Below are 16,996 nucleotides of genomic sequence, written 5' to 3'. Positions count from 1 at the left end.
CATCTAGATAGAAAAGAAATACTGCCATCACAGGAAGTGAAATATCTGGGAATAACCCTGGATAGTAAACTTCTCTAGAACAGGCATATTAAGAACGTTACCAGCAAAGCCACAAAGGCTCTCATGATATGCAGAAGACTGGCGGGAAATAGGTGGGGCTGCGCCCCATAACATTTTGCGCTGGATGTATACCATGATAGTAAGACCCATGATTACTTATGGAGCAGTTGCTTGGTATACAAAACTAGAGCAACGTACAGCAAGGCAAAACCTGTGCAAAGTACAGAGACTGGCATGTATCTGCATCACAGGTGCCATGAGAACATGTCCAACAGCAGCAATGGAGGTCATTCTAGACCTAACACCACTGCACATTGTCGTCGGTAGTTATGCCAATGCGATAATGATTAGAATGGTTACTGACGGAAACAGTACTGGGAGAATTTTCAGGTCAGGGGCTTGGAACACCCTCAAAAAGAAAATTCCACTTCTCCGACTCCCAGTGGATGATATACCAAGAATTTACAACTTTGAGAAACACCTCACTGTAGTATTGAGTAATAAAAAGGATTGGAAGAAAGAAACGCTTACTCAGCATATAAAAGACCATACCATCACGTGGTATACTGATGCTTCCAAAACCAAAGCAGGGACAGGGATAGGAGTATTTGGGCCGAAAAGTGAATACTCCGAACCAATGGGCCCTACCCCAGTATCCTTAGGAACTACCGAAAACAGGAAATTGCCATCCTATCCGATAGTCAAGCAGCACTTAACGCGATCAACTCAGTAACCATCAATTGGAAGTTGGTCAAAGACTGCCTAGAGAAGCTCAACAAATTAGGCAAAGAAAATAAAGTCCTCCTACTCTGGGTGCCTGCTCACCAAGCAATGATCTAGCTAGAAAAGGAGCGAACACTCCACTAACTGGAACAGAACCGTTCTGTTTTCCAAACGGGAACCAACTGAAAGCGGAACTGAAGAATCTGGAAGACTCCATCCGCAACTTGGAACATCCCCATAAGTTCCTTAGAACTTATGACCGAGAAAAATCAAAGGTTTTCCTTGATTTAAGTAAAAACAATCTTCGGATTGTCACGGGGTTTCTAACAGGACACTGTCTCCTCAACGAACACCTCAGTAGGCTGAAACTGAGAAACAACGGCGAATGCAGATTTTGTGGGGAAAACGGGGAAACACCAGAACACCTTATCACTGAGTGCGCCGAGACGACGACCATTCGTGCCATGAACCTTGGTACGTCTGATGTCGAGGATGGAGACCTGGCCTCTGTGGAGCCGTCTCAGATACTGGCTTTTCTTAAAGCCCTGAGACTGTATGATGAGTTATAACTCGTTATAACTCAAGAAAGGGGAACACACAATAGATCTATAAGGTCGCGGTGATTAACTCCCCTCCTAAACATTCTACATTCTACATTCATGTTTTTTTTTAAATTTTCTCTATAATGGTATGGAAATTTAGAAAAGTATAAACGAGATTTAACCATTTTGGAACAAGCAAAAATTTTTCTGAAGAATGTATTTTTCTCAAAATGTCAATAATAAAAAAGTTTTGCCTCTTGTAAAGACACTCCGGGAACATACTGTATCGCAATCTGTTTCGATTACGACCTGTCCATGGGAAAACCGTTTCGGGAAACCATAAAGTACGCTAAACGGACCTTTTCTCTATATTTTCTATTCAAAAATCCGTAAGAAAGACGTTACGGAGATACGTAGGTTATCTCTGCCACGAAGGTGTCGAAAATAAATAGACATAATTTTCGATAGCAGACTCGGCTTTTTTATCTTTCGATTTTTTTGTTAAATATATATTCGATCGTATTTACATAATTATGTTATTTGTTGCCTCGTTTATGACTTAATCCAATGTTAAAGCCAACTAGGGGCCGTATATTTCTCCAAACAGATAATTTTATAAATCGTAGCTAAGTTAGTCAGGCACAGTTAAGAAACATACAGTTATAATGTAGGTTCAAAACAGCGATATTTCATGCAGTGACATATTTATTGTATAGTTTCACTTTTTATTAGTGTTTGATAAACATTTCCTGAACATATTGAAGCATATAAAAAAAAACTGTGTGTGCACTATGAAACTTCTTACTAACAGCTATTAAATTGAAGACTTTGAAGGACATGTTTGAAAAAGTGTAGTTTGAAATGTTGAAAAAGTAATCAATAATTTGATTTACTTTCACAAAATTTGTATTAAAATGACCGTCTGTCGGTCTGAGAACTCCAATGGGGTACATCTATCCACGTGCCGAGTTTGGTTCCAAACGACCTATAATGGGCTCTTTCGCAAAAAAATAAATACCCAATTCAAGGACAAAATCTGAAATAGAAGGCTATTTTCAGTATATTTATCCAAAAAAAAATAGTTCCACGACATTGAATAATTTTTTTATAGGCCCTCAAAATTGCTTTAATTTGAAATAATTTTAAAGCGCCAATTGATGACGTATGAAAAATACACCCAATCACATTGAAGAACCGTACTCGTGCGCCAGCCAACAACTGGCAACATTGCGATTTGATTTGACCAGCACTACCTCAACTCAAGGCCAATCAACATGATATAGGCAAGGCAAATATGGCGGCGAAGGCAGCGCATTATTAAATTGTTTTCCTTTAAGGCGAGCGGCCACTGCGAGCGTAACTAAACTAAGGTAAGAATATGAAAACAAACGGTAATTAAATGGGAACTCCATCAGGAACGATTTTCGCTCAGTATCTCTGCTATCATAGAACTAATCGCTGCGAAAAATTCGCTGGAACCTGTCACGAACTAAAACGAGCGAAACTAAACTACGAGTCGAATCTTCGTTCATATATTTTCGTTTGTTTCGGTGAAGTAGCCGCTGAGGCATTAAAAAGTATGGAAGCTGATTTTTACAAATCTTATCTTCGCTTAGTTTAGTTTCGCTCGCAGTGGCCGCCCGCCTGCGAACTGAAACCTGAAAAGCCGGTAGAGGTTTCTCGTTCCGATTGCATACCGGAAATAATTAATTATCTCCAGTTTATTGTGCTTCTGCAACACGTTTGTTTAGTTCTTAGTGTTCAGTGCATGGTGTGATCAGAAAATTATGATAAAATAACACACAGTGTAATAAAAATCCAAATAGACATTCCACATAGAACTTCAAACTTTTGTGTTTGCCGTACTCCTCTATTATAAATTATTTTAAGGTAAGAACTAGAAGTATTTATCAAGATATTACACCTAAATGAGTAAAAAGCCTTCACCGCCAATCTGCATAGTACTTTATAATGGTTACTTACAATAATCAAAAGGTAGGTATTAAAGGGTTAACATTTTATTGTAGCATGCCTTTTACATGCTCTGTTCCAAATTGTCACGGGAATTATAGAGGTTTCTGCTTTTATATTCCCCAAAAATGACGAGCTTTGTAAAAAATGGTTGACAGCTATTAAAAGAGATAATTTCACTCCTACTAGTAGTTCTCGGGTAAGAAGTGCATTAAATATGCCTCAAAAAGGCCAAACGCCAAAGCCTCTGTAACCTTAGTGAGAATGTAGTTCTGGCTACTGCTTACACTTACCTCACTATAAGTAAAATATTGGAAGAAGAATCAAGCTTTCTACATCAAAAAGATCACAGAAAGATATTGGCAACATCGACGTTTGAAAATATAAATGGCCTAGATGTAAGTCTTTTTTTAGGTCACAATTGCCCCTCACATACGTCAAAATTTATTATTAAATCCATCTTGTTCAGATTATCCAATATTTTATTCGTCTTTACCACAAAGACAATGCCCTATGTAAAGAGAAAGAGTAAAGAAAACTAAGTTAAGCGTAAGCTTTACTTACGAACCCCCAAAAAGATATTTAGTTTTTTTTTTTCTATATAAAATCTTGAAACACATATTACATATGTGTTTAAATCTTGAAACACATACATACGTCAGAATGTATTATTAAATCCATCTTGTTCAGAATATCCAATATTTTATTCGTCTTTACCACAAAGACAATGCCCTATGTAAAGAGAAAGAGTAAAGAAAACTAAGCTAAGCGTAAGCTTTACTGACGAACCTCCAAAAAGGTATTTAGTTTTTTTTTCTATATAAAATCTTGAAACACATATTATATTTTTTATTTATCCTCACCTATTATAGTTTAAATTTATTCCCATTTGTGTAATGCTACAAAACATAGAAGAATATTCCATATTTTTTGACCCAAGCCAGTGTAGTTTATAATTTGAAGAGCATTTACCAAGGCTTTTACTAAGACAAGTAACAACTTCCTATACTGTCCATAATTGTATATATTTATCAAACGTTCATTAAATTCTAAACTATGGTAGGTAAGTGTTTGCAATTGAATATTTAGTTTATATTGCTTTTTCTGTCATATATTTCTGGTTATTTTTTTTCCGATGATTTTGAACACCCTATATATGCTACTTCAAGTTTGAATATTTTAACACTACCTATTTTCTGAGAAAGCAGACCTTTTTATAAAAAGTAACTAACTGATGTTTTCATAAAAGTAATAATACAAAAAATTCCATACTTATGTGGAGAACTTTAGACTCCCTGTATATTAAAAAATTAGTGAAATATTATGTAATCTAACCCGACATTTGTGTGAAAAATGTCTATTTGGAAATAAAACAGGTTTTAAAATACGCGCCAAATAAAGCACTTTTATCTCCGCCATATTGGAAAAGGCTGAATGGCCTTGTGTGGAGGTGGTGGTGGGTCAGCATGGTGGCCCGCTTTTCAACATGCCAGGTGTGACGTATTAAAAATAAAGTGCGGATTTTTATTCAGGGCTTTTTTGTTTTTATTTATTTTCTTAAGAACGACGAAAATTCTAGAATTAACTGCTTTATTCAATTATGCTAATTCCAAAATATAGTAAAAGAGCCCATTAAGAAAAATCCTGATGATTTCGTCCATTTAGAGACATCGGTTCGAAACGTCGAGGGCGTCATTCTGTAGCCCGTCCCCAATTATCCCGAAATCGACCCACATTTTTCTTTAATATCAAATCCTTACTCCCACTCTGATGAAGTTGTAAACGAAACGTCGTATCCAGCTTTACCCACCAAATTTGGTCGCGATCGGACGACATCAACTAACTGACACTGGTGTCGTACATGGTCAAGTAGGCCTTGGTCCAATCTAATATAAACTTTCAAGATAATATACGAAAACACAATTTCTTCAATTCGTATCTGTGCAAAGTTATAGACGCTAATACCGTATATATTACAAGTCTATAGTCGAATAGTTTCGTTGACTCCGAAGGGTAAATACAAAGATGTATGTTTATGCACTTATGCACTTACACCGGTTGCATTCTCAACATTTATTGTCATGTTAAAAATAACTACAAGACGTATCTTTAACAAAACAAACAACGTCTGCTATGTCAATACGACGATTCACAGTTACGAAGTGCCTATATTTACCTATCGAGTATTGAAAATTACGTAGAAATTTTCACTTATAATATCACAAGAGCTTAAATTATTTTCGGAAATTTTTTTGAGGGCACGAATATTTTGAAAATTATCCCGAGTCGAAGACGAGGGATAATTTTCCTAAAATATTCGTGCCCGAAAGAAAATTTCCAGGAATAATTTAAGCTTGCGTGGTATTCGGTAAGAAAATTTCACACCTAAATTTGAAAAAAAAATATTAATCCAACATGACATTTTAAAATAATTTCAATTTGTTAAGTTGGCCAAGGTATTGATGTTTTTGACATATTATGTGTTTTGTCATTTTTGTTTGCGATTCTGTCATTAAGCTATTACTAGTTTTAAAACGTCTGTACGTAGAGTAAGTAGTGTATAGCGAAATGTCGTGATTTGGAAAAGTAAACCAACAAGTCATTAAAGAAGAAATTGAAAATATAAAACCAAATAACACCCGAAAAATACCAGCTTTAGTTAAATAAAGGCGGCAGAACTATATTTTTTAGAACATGGCAATTTCGAAGAAATTCATATGTAGGTATATCTAACATATTTCCTTAAATAAAAAATATTACCAACCTTAGTTACATCAAATGCTAAAACTCAAATGGGTAATATTTCAATATATAGACATTGTAGTTCATTCACATTATGATTGTAGATCTTATGTTTACCTTTTCAACTGTCAAAAAATTTCCGGAAATTTTTTCAGTTGCCATGGTAACTAGTCAACATTAAAGCATGTTATTGGTTGAAAAGTAGAGGTGTGAAATTTTCTATTGAATTTCGTTACATTATATTCCAATCGAAGGGTCCAGGGGAAAACTTGATAAGCACCAATTTCTTAATTTTAGGATTTTTCAATATTATAGTAGGTCTAACTGGTCCCTACAAAATGTATAAAATCTGTAGGACAATTAGTTATTTTTTTACCTAAAAGAATTAATTTCGGGAGACGTAAGTAAATTACCAACAGATATTCAAGCTGAGGCGACAAACGCCATATCCAAACTACTTCCATTTAAATCCCGAATAACTTATGAAAAGGAATACAAAAATTTTCAAAAATGGGAGCAATTAAAAAACGTGTGAGAAGAACGATCAAGTGAAAACATACTTTTAGCATATTTTTTTCTGAAAAATCAAAGAAAATGCAGCTGTCCAGTTGCAGAATAAAGTTTTTAACCTATCCTCGCTGTTAAAGTATCATTTAATCTACCCTTGCGGTTAAAGTACTATTTTATCTACTATTTTTGATAGATATAAGTCAATTTTAACAGTTGCTATGGAAAAAAGTTGTTAAATCCCATGATATATGCCTAGTAAAAATATAGAATACACCGAAAGAACCTGATAACTACCAGCCGTCCAGTGCTCTTCTGTAAAATCAGTGAAATGGCGCTTATCATGTTTTTCCCCTGGACACTTCAATTTTAAAAATGAAATAAAAAGTTTACGTACCATTGTCTTTGTTTTTGTCCAAGTATTCATCCACAACTTGTTGAAATCTGAAAAAAAAGAAAAATCAACTATTTTAAATAAATACAGAGATATTTTTAACAAATTAAAATTAAAAGTTAAGTTACTTTAAAAAATGGGGGGTATGTCGCAATTGAAAGAGAAATCTCAAAAATAAAAAAAATTGTGAAGTACTTCTGCGTAGAATCGTAACCACCGTAATAACAAGGCCGGATAGCTGTGACGTAAAAATCTCGTGACGTCACCAACTGGAGGCCCGACTATATTTAGCAGCGATGATAATTACCCGATAATAGTTCAAATTGTGGATCTTTTTTCACTCACCAGATATATTTCGAAGTTTCAAAATGTCTTTTTCCGAGTTTTTAAAAATATTATAGTACATAAAAATAATTTTAATAGAATACGGAAAAAATCATACCAGTCAATAAATGTTTATCTCTCACTTTTTATCAATCAAATTTATTAAAGGAATATTTTAAGTTCACAATAGTGTATAATATGAGAAAAAACAATAAAAAAATAGTTTTTTTATAGTACCTATATATTATGTATTTTAACGATTTTCTACGCCCCCTACTCCGGGGCAACGGGGCCTGTCGTAGCGCGTAGCGGAGTGGTATTGCCGCAGTTGACAGTCATCGATTTATCGGTAGGTGTGCGGACGTGGTAAGTGGTAATTATAATCGATAATAGAAGGGTGAAAAAAGTTATAAATCTGTAAAAAGAGGTGTTTAAACTATAAAGTAATTACAAGTGTGTGCAATTATACAATTTAAAAGGTATAAGGTGCGATGAAAATAATAAAACAATTCTTACTTTTATCTCTGTTCAATATTAAAGTTATTAACTTGAGTTGAGTAACAGGTTGAGCTTGAAGTAATAAAATATTGTTTTATTGTGTAAAATATGAGGTATGTTTTACTAGAGAACTTGCAAACTGATCCTCTTGAAAGTAGGTTTGGAAAATATAGACAGTTAGCTGGGAGTCCGTACAGTATTTGTGTTCGACATTTATATGAAGGCGCAAAGAAACTTAAGATTCAGTCGTTAATGTCCCTAAAAATAATTTAACATTTTTCAGACAACACTGATATTGAACAAAATTCACTTATAAGAAACCTTACTAAAGGCAGTCTTGGGTTTCCAATAGATGAAATAACTAATATAGTTTTATTTGAAAAAATATTTTTATCAAAAATATCTTTGGATTACATTAAAAGTAATAGCACCATTATTAAAATTTCCGCAATGTACTATTTATAATACTAAGTTATTGTAAAAAATGTCATAAATTCTATTAAAAATACACGTCCGAAAAACTACTGTTGTTAAAAAATAATGATAGACTTGGTTACGGTAGAATCCAATCGGGAATTGTCGGAACTTCTCAGTGACGTGTTATTTATCCTTCAGGCAGAAATCTACGCTATCGAAAGATGCGTACAACTTATTTTAAATAGAAACTATCGGAAACAAGAAATAACCATTTTTAAGAGCGATCAGCTCAACAACCATCAATTCCAAGTTGGTCAAAAAATGTTTGAAGAAGCTGAAGAAATTAGACAAAGAAAAAAAGGTCTTTCTACTCTGAGTGCCAGCCCACCAAGGGATAGAAGACAATGAAAAAACGATGTAGCTAGAAAAGGAGCGAACACTTCACTAACTGAACCAGAACCGTTCTGCTTCCCAAGTGGAAACCAACTTAAAGCAGAAGTCGAGATCCTGGACGACTCCATCCGTAACTTGAAATAGGAGTCCTCCAAGACATTCGAAGAAATTTCTCAGGACTTACGACCGCGAAAAATCAAAGATTTTCTTTGATTTAAGTAAGAAAAATCTGCGGATTGTCACGGGTTTTTAACAGGATACTGTCTCCTCAATGAATCATTCAATAGATTGAAGCTAAGAAACAACTGCGAATGTAGATTCTGTAGGAAAAATGGGGAAACACCAGAGCACCTCATCACTGACTGCGCCAAGACTCCCACAACCATTCGTGCCATCAACTTTGGTACGACTGATATCGGAGATGGGGAACTAACCTCTGCAAAATTGTCTCAGATACTGGCTTTTGTCAAAGCCCTGAGACTGTATGATGAGTAACTCAAGAAATGGGGACATATAGATCTGTTTTCAACTAGTTCTTCATCAAAACTACTTCCATTCTTCAAACTTTAATTCTATTATTAAAGTCAGCTATAAAATAAACGACTAATGTTAATATGAAGAAAAAACGTTTAAAAACAATGGAAAAAATGTCCGAGAAAAGTAACTAAATTAATGCTAGCATTAAGAAATTCCTCACCCAAGACACGATGTCATAATACGTCAAATTTCATTAAGCATATCGCTGTTGTACGGTTTTTAATTAGGCGCAGCATGCGACCTCTCGTGTTTATTGGCCGAGAGCATCGTCACTATAGGCTCTCTTCTACGCTCGACGGCAATGTCTTCATTTTGTGCGTGTAAAGCTGAAATATGTTAGGGAGTGTCGGCACACACGGCCTTAACACTATAAAAAGAGCCAGTGTTAAGACACAAGAAGGTCGCGTGTTGCTTTTAATCGTTTTCTTAAAAACGCCATCTTTAGATCCAATATTTTTTACGCATTTTAAAATCTTTCAGTTGTTAACCCTTAAAGACTGAAGTACTAAACATAAGAAGCCCGTGTATATATTTATTTGCTTTACTCAACAATAGTTATTTATTATATCGTGAAGTGGCATCAGAATGGGATATAGGAAATCCCATGCAAATTTTAAAAAGGTGAAATATTGGCGGTAGTAAGGCTTGCGTGCCTGTGTGTAAATGGGGCCATAAAAATCACTCCTACAAATGCGATGGAAGTCTTGTTGAACTTACCACCACTACATATTTTCATACAAGGCGAAGCCAGATCTGTCATGCACAGGTTAATTCACGGTCAGCAGCACATAAGCCAAACGCATAGTGCTGCTAACCAGAAGCTAATCGAAGAGCTAAAAGCAGATAAAGTATTGGGATTACCAATTGATGCAACAGCTACTAGGTATAGCTTCAACAACAAATTTAATATAACCATACCAGGAAGAGAAGACTGGAGTAAAGGTGTACCCATTCAAGCTGAGGCAACCTGGTATACAGACGGCTCAAAAACGTCAGAAGGCGTAGGAGCTGGGATAGTAGGGCCGAAACAAGGGAGATCCTTCCACGTAAGCCTATCCAAGGATGTCACAATTTTCCAGGCAGAAATAACGGCAATCCACTATTGTGTAGAAGAAATAATAAGGCAACAAAGAACAAATCGTTCTGTGGCCATCTTCACAGACAGCCAAGCGGCGCTAAAGGCACTCGGCTCCGCGGAGGTCAATTCTAGACTAGTGTGGGACTATGTGCCTGCTCTGAATACTTTGAGCGAACGTAGCACTGTTACATTGGTCTGGGTGCCAGGGCACGATGGTCACAAGGGTAACGACAAGGCGGATGAAAGGGCCCAGCAAGGCTCATCAGTGCCATTCATAGGCCCAGAACCCTTCTGCGGCGTTGCAAAGGCGGTCACGAGAATGGCCACGGAACGATGGGTGGCCAACGAATCTCTAGAATGGTGGAGAAACTCACCAGGGCATTATGAGGCGAAAAGGTTCATTGTAGAACATTCGCCAAAATTCACGGTAGACTTGATAAGCAAGGACAGAAAGACAGTCAAAGCTGTAGTAGGTCAACTAACAGGGCATTGTAAGCTAAATAGGCATCTAAAGCTGATGGGATTGACAGACGAAGCTATGTGTAGGTTCTGCCAATCTGAAGAAGAAACGTCAGAACACATTTTATGTCGGTGTGACAGCCTGGCAAATGTGCGGTTCCCGGTAATAGGCAATGATAGGCCATTGTCAAGGAGCTACATGGAGGGTTCAGTTTCCAAGTTGCTAAACTTTGTGAAAAGGATAGGACTGGAGAATGTAATCTAAGGATCAGAAGAGGACCACAATAGATCTGAGAAGGTCGCAGTGGATCAGGCCGAAAGCCACCTCTAAGAATCTAATCTCTAATCTAAAATGTCTTGTTTGCTGTTCATTACTCGATCACTCGCAGACCTCGCTCATACCACATACATTCACAATAATTCAAGGGATAATCGAACTATTAGTGACACAAGGAACTTTGTTAAACTATACTAATTAATAAAATGTTTACATAATTCCCCATTCACAGCCTAATACCCCAAATGATTGTAAAATTCACGCATCACAATACAAAACTGTTAAGCAGAGAATCTTTAACATTCCACATAGGTGTCGTTTTCAGTGCATCTAAATTTCTGCATTTAATATGCCCATAAAGACGGTTTTTGAGTATGCTCCACAAAAGGCAGTGCATCTGTAATGTGTAGATGAGGTTTAAAAATATCAAGATCAAATTGTCAACGTGAGAATTAATGACTAAACACTGAACCGCTTCTTTCAAAATATTGCCCGAAAATAACCTTTAACTCTGCGAGCCGTTAAGCGAACGATTGACACCCCCGTGAGCGCCGCCATTATAAATAACACCTCATTCCGAGGCAATCCCAAAGTCCGCAGGGTACCGCAGAGGAGCACCGGCATGGCACCGACTTAATTTTTCCTTGTTTACGAGGCGGCCGGCCCTAAATTAGAAAAGGTTTTGATTTGAGTTATCGCCAAAAATAAATGGAGCATACGTCTCGGGTTAGTTTGGGATGGACGTATCCCCTACTGGGCTATTTTGGGTTATTGGTCAGTTTGGAGAATAAAAAACTGTTGTGTATCAGATTAAAGATTATCAAGAAAGTATTTTCATAATTAGATTTGTATTTTAGAAATGTTAACGGATTTTTGTATCTGGCAGAGCTGCAAGCTCACAGAAAACTATAGTCTTTTTTTGATTTAAATAATTTTAATGACTTAAATCATTTGATTTTAAGTAATTTTTCGAAAGCTGACAAGACTTAAAATTTAAGCCTTTTTCAAAAGGATTTGTGATTTAAATCTTTTTTCCGAAATAGAAAAAAAAATAATTCTTTTTAGAAAAGACTTGTCATGAAAAAAAATTAAGTCTTTTTTTAAAGATTTAAGTCATTAAAAAGAAAAAAACTATGGCAACTATAAATTTAAGAAAAATAGAAGGAACTAATAATATAAGGAACAGCTAGAATACTAAAATACGAGACTCATTGTCAGAAAGCATAAAAATTACAAAAGGCCTCAAGCAGGGATGTTGCCTATCTCCTATACTATTCAAAATATACCTGCAACAAGCTCTAAAAAAATGGATACTTAAGTGTAGAGGAATGGGAATCCCCCTAATAAATGAGGACACCCTATACACCCTATTTTTTGCGGACGACCAGATAGTCCTAGCCCAAGATCACGACGACCTTGAATATATGGCAAGGAAGCTGATAGAGGAGTATAAGAAATGGGGGTTGGAGGTAAATATCACCAAAACTGAATGTATGACTGTAGGGGGGCCACAAGAGAACATAGTCTTAGAGGATGGAAGCGTGATAAAAAACTGTAAAAATATAAATATCTCGGATTAAAAATAACTAACGATGGAAAACTCGACGAGGGTATAAAAGATCGAATAATGCAAGGCAGAAGGGCAATATCTATGTTGAATGGTGTACTGTGGGATCAAAGAATCTCTAAAGCTAATAAGAAGAACATATATAATACGGTAGTGAAAAGCATAATAATTTACGGAAGCGAAGTATGGCAGTTGAAAAGCAGAACAGAGAACATGCTATTAGCGACCGAAATGGATTACTGGAGGAGATCTGCTGGAAAATCGAAAAGAGAACAAATAACCAACAACAGAGTAAGAGAGATTATGGGAGCAGAACATACAATTGTGGACGACATAAGAACAAAACAACTCATATGGTTTGGTCATGTGCAACGAATGCCCGACCACAGAATACCAAAACAAATTTTACTGTGGACACCTCGAGGCAGAAATAAAAGAGGAAGGCCGCGACGAAGCTGGAGGGAGGGTGTGGATAAAGAACTAGAAAATAGAGAAATACCTGATGATCTCTGGCTAAATAGACAAGAGTGGAGGTTAGATGTCGGAAAATGACGTAGAACGTTCTGAACCGACTTACATATAGAAGGAACTAATTAAAAAAAAAACAGCCAAAGCGTTAAAAAAATTAAATGCAATCATCTTTAAAAACAATCGACCAGAGCAATTTGTTTAAATCAAATCGTTAAACAAGCTTAATTTATTATTTTTAATAATTCACGTCCACGTTCGTCTTTTATTAACGCACGCTAGCATAATTTACATTTTTTTATGGATTTTTTATTATCTTTTTCCCGATTTTTTTCATCGCGAGTTATAAAAATGCCGCTTATAGACGGATTAGTATGAACTTCTTCCTTTTCAATTAGTTACTGACAAAAGGCGATCGTAATTTTTTCATTAAATAATTCATTATTATTACGAAACGGGTATAAATAATATCGATTTGATGACCGCACGTTTATAGACTTGCTATATTATGATGAGGAATATTAGTTTAGTGTGTTAGCCTTGGTATAGAATCAGGCAATTGATGGGTTTTGGTTTAGAAATAAATTGCAACTAATTTAAATAAAATATTAACTAGTTTTGTTATTTAACCGTTGTTTTTTTCAATATATACACTAATCAGTTTAAAACGTTCTACGTCTTCCGATGCCACCTCTCCATGCCTTTCTGTCTCTCCATGCACCGTCTCCAATCTCTTCCCGCCAACTTCGTCTCGGTCTACCCGGTTTTCTTCTTTCCCAGGTTTCCAGTTTATAATTTGCTTCGGGATTCTTACTTCTGACATTCTTTGGACATGCCCGTACCATATGAGTTGACTGTTCTTTATCTCGTCCACTATTGTATGTTTAACTTACATGAGTAGAGAGAGATAATCTCTCTTATGTGTTCATTAGTTGTTCGTTCGAGTCTTGATTTGCCTGCTGATCTCCTCCAAAAATCCATCTCTGTAGCTTCCAGCATTCGTTTTGTTGTTTCCTTAATTGGCCACACTTCACAGCTGTACGTGGTTATACTCTTGATCTTGATGATAGTATTATTTATTAGTGTTTTGTTTCTGTTGTTTATGCTTCTGTCCTACAGTATCCCCATTTAATACCGTGATAGCATTCCTTCCAAGTTGGTTTCATTCTTTAATTTCTGTATCCAACAGTCCATTTGTGATTTGCATACCCAGATATTTGTATTTTATGCAGCACTTAATTTTCTTCTCTTCTTCTAGTATTAGGTCTTGTTGTTCTCCTCCGATACACATATTTTGTTTTGTTAGTATTGATTTCGAGTCCCATTTCTGATATTTTTCTATAAGCTTACGTGTCATATAATTTATGTCATCGTAATCTTTTTTCAATTTAACTTTCTTAAAAGACAGAGTACTTAATATTTTTCTTGTACTATTATTAACCAGTATTGGAAACTCATTAAGGATGTCTAGTGCCACCCCACCAGGGGATAGCAAGTAATGAAAAAGCAAACGATCTAGCTAGAAAAGGAGAGAACACTTAACTAAACTAATCATTTTTAAATTGTTTTTATGCATTCTGTCTTATTTTTCTTGTTACCATTGCATTGTGCTTACAATGTCCACCCAAAAATACTTTTAAGATATTTTGGTTTGGCTCTATTCGGCTCTCGTTTCGACATCAGTTTTCAATTTTGATCCAACACAAAACCTTTCTTCTGTAAACTAAAAATAAATTGTACCACTTTAGAGTCGCTGAGTATTATTTCTGTTTTATTTTTTCGATGCTAATGGTTTTTTGTAATATGTTTTTATTAAACGGTCTCGTAGCACCTAATTTTACATTATACGTAAATGGATTCTGCCTGCTGGTTATTTTTAGTTTCGATAAACGATTACAGCAATCTTTTTTGTCTCTAAAATTTAAACATTCAGATAAAGTTTACTTGATTATAAATATACAAGAATGCGAGAATCTATTTCTATAATGTGGTTTTCTATAATTAAATAAAATATTTATTTTATACTTTTTTTAGTTTTTGTTTAGTCGAAATCTACGCTTTTGGTACGGTTATTTTTAGGTTGAGTGCGCAAATTAGTTGTTACTTACGTTAATTGCTGCACTCGTTGCATCCAGGATGTGTTTTCAGTTGAAATTCCTAAATTAGTATTGTTATTTATTAAATCAACGTAAGGGAACTTTTGTGATTAGTCAGTCAGCATGTGACTGATAATGTGCCCGAGATAAATATAGTGGTCAGTCCTACACAAATAATCATTAGCAGTCTAAGGCAAAGGCAAAGTCCGCAGACCTTTGCATTTTTTTATTATGGTATTTTGGGTGAATGAATGCCTTGAGGCCAAGTCTTCCAGTCTATTCCAGGTTACGAATGGAGTCTTCGAGGATCTTGAGTTCTGCTTTACGTTGGTTTCCTCTTTGGAAGCAGAACGGTTCTGGTTAGTGTTCGCTTTTTCTGTAGCTAGACCGTTTGCTTTTTCAATACCTTCTATCCCTTAGTGATCTGGCACCCAGAGTAGGAGGACTTTATTTTCTTTGAATAATTTGTTCACCTTGTCTAGGCATTCTTTGACTTTACCGAGTTGGTCACTATTAAGGCTGCTTGACTGTCGGATATTCGAATGATCACTGTGACGCTGTTTTTGTTTCTATCGCAGGGTATGTTTATATACAAAATAGAATCGTATACCACATCCCATTATTTAAATATAGCAATGGCATATTTTAAAATATGTTATCAACTCGTATAAAGTTGTAAACTTTTATTACGATAGTTAGCTAATAAATAATTTATTAAAAAGTTACGTTTTAACAAACCTACAATTTCTGTATGGTTTTCAAGTAGTTACAGCGCTATTATTCATAGTTTGTTATTAAATTTTTATACCACAGGAGAATAATAAAAGATGGACTAACCAATATACAGGGTGGTCCGAATTGTATTCCGGAAACTTCGGCAGCATATTCTGCAAATAAAAATAAGTAAAAAAGTTCATATAAATGTAGGTCCTAAAATGCTTAGTTTCGGAGATACAGGGTGTAGAAGTTTCATTTTTATTTTGATTTTTTCCAAATAATTTCTGAAGTAACATCAACATTTGAATGAAAATTGGTGTCTGGCAGTTTTTTGACATGAGAAATTTGATTTTGATCTCAATATGACTCCTACTAGTAGAGGGCGCCACCTGCATATTTTTTAACCGGTTTGAAGTGTAATAACTTTTCGTGCGTACCTGTATAAAACTACCGAGCGAAAAAATATACTTGTGACTTTAATTATATTCTGTGACTTTTTACGTAAAAAATATCTCTTTGTAAAAATCGCTATTTAGAATGGAAATAGTCAATGCATGTCATTATTGACGAAAAATAAACACGTTGAGTAGATTTATTTCACTGAAATAATAAATTTGGGATTTTTTTTTTAAATTATTCATAAATTTTTCTGCAAAAAATCATGGTAAAACAGTTTCTGTTGAACTTTTGGCACAAAAACATTTCAAATTCATGATTTCAGTCTAATAACTATTTAGTCAACATGTTTAGTTAATGTCATTGCATTGTTGATGACAGCAAAATAAAAACACTAAATCACCACAATACACCAAAACACTTTTACTTTTACAGTGGACGCGCGTTTCGCTAACCATGTTAGCATCATCAGCAGATGATTATAAACTAGTTTATAATTATTTAGTTTATAATCATCTGCTGATGATGCTAACATGGTTAGCGAAACGCGCGTCCACTGTAAAAGTAAAAGTGTTTTGGTGTATTGTGGTGATTTAGTGTTTTTATTTTGCTGTGTAATACTAAAGGTTCCAACCCTCATCTGTAATCAATGATGACAGGTATTGATAATATTGATTCCAAATATCTCGAAAACAATTACTCGTAGCGATTTTTACCAAGAGACCTTTTTTACGTAAAAAACGTCGTAAATGTATATTTTTTTACTCAGTAGTTTTATACAGGTACGAACGAAAAGTTATTACTCTTCACACCTGTTCAAAATATGTAGG

At 35.2% G+C, this 16,996-nt stretch overlaps 1 protein-coding gene across 1 annotated transcript in view; it reads right to left on the bottom strand.

The window, feature by feature from the left end:
• The window catches only part of LOC115877797 (RNA/RNP complex-1-interacting phosphatase), a 145,616-nt gene that overhangs the window by 15,860 nt on the left and 112,760 nt on the right, over positions 1-16,996 (bottom strand). Inside the window, exon 6 of the mRNA XM_030894111.1 lies at positions 6,943-6,989. Coding sequence (XP_030749971.1) covers positions 6,943-6,989 — 47 coding nt within the window. The remainder of the gene's footprint in view (positions 1-6,942; positions 6,990-16,996) is intronic.

Source organism: Sitophilus oryzae, unplaced genomic scaffold (genome assembly GCF_002938485.1).
Source record: "Sitophilus oryzae breed Bouriz unplaced genomic scaffold, Soryzae_2.0 scaffold_1499_pilon_pilon, whole genome shotgun sequence".
Classification (NCBI taxonomy): domain Eukaryota; kingdom Metazoa; phylum Arthropoda; class Insecta; order Coleoptera; family Curculionidae; genus Sitophilus; species Sitophilus oryzae.
Note: the sequence above shows the minus strand (reverse complement) of the source record. Positions and strands in the feature narration are given on the sequence as shown.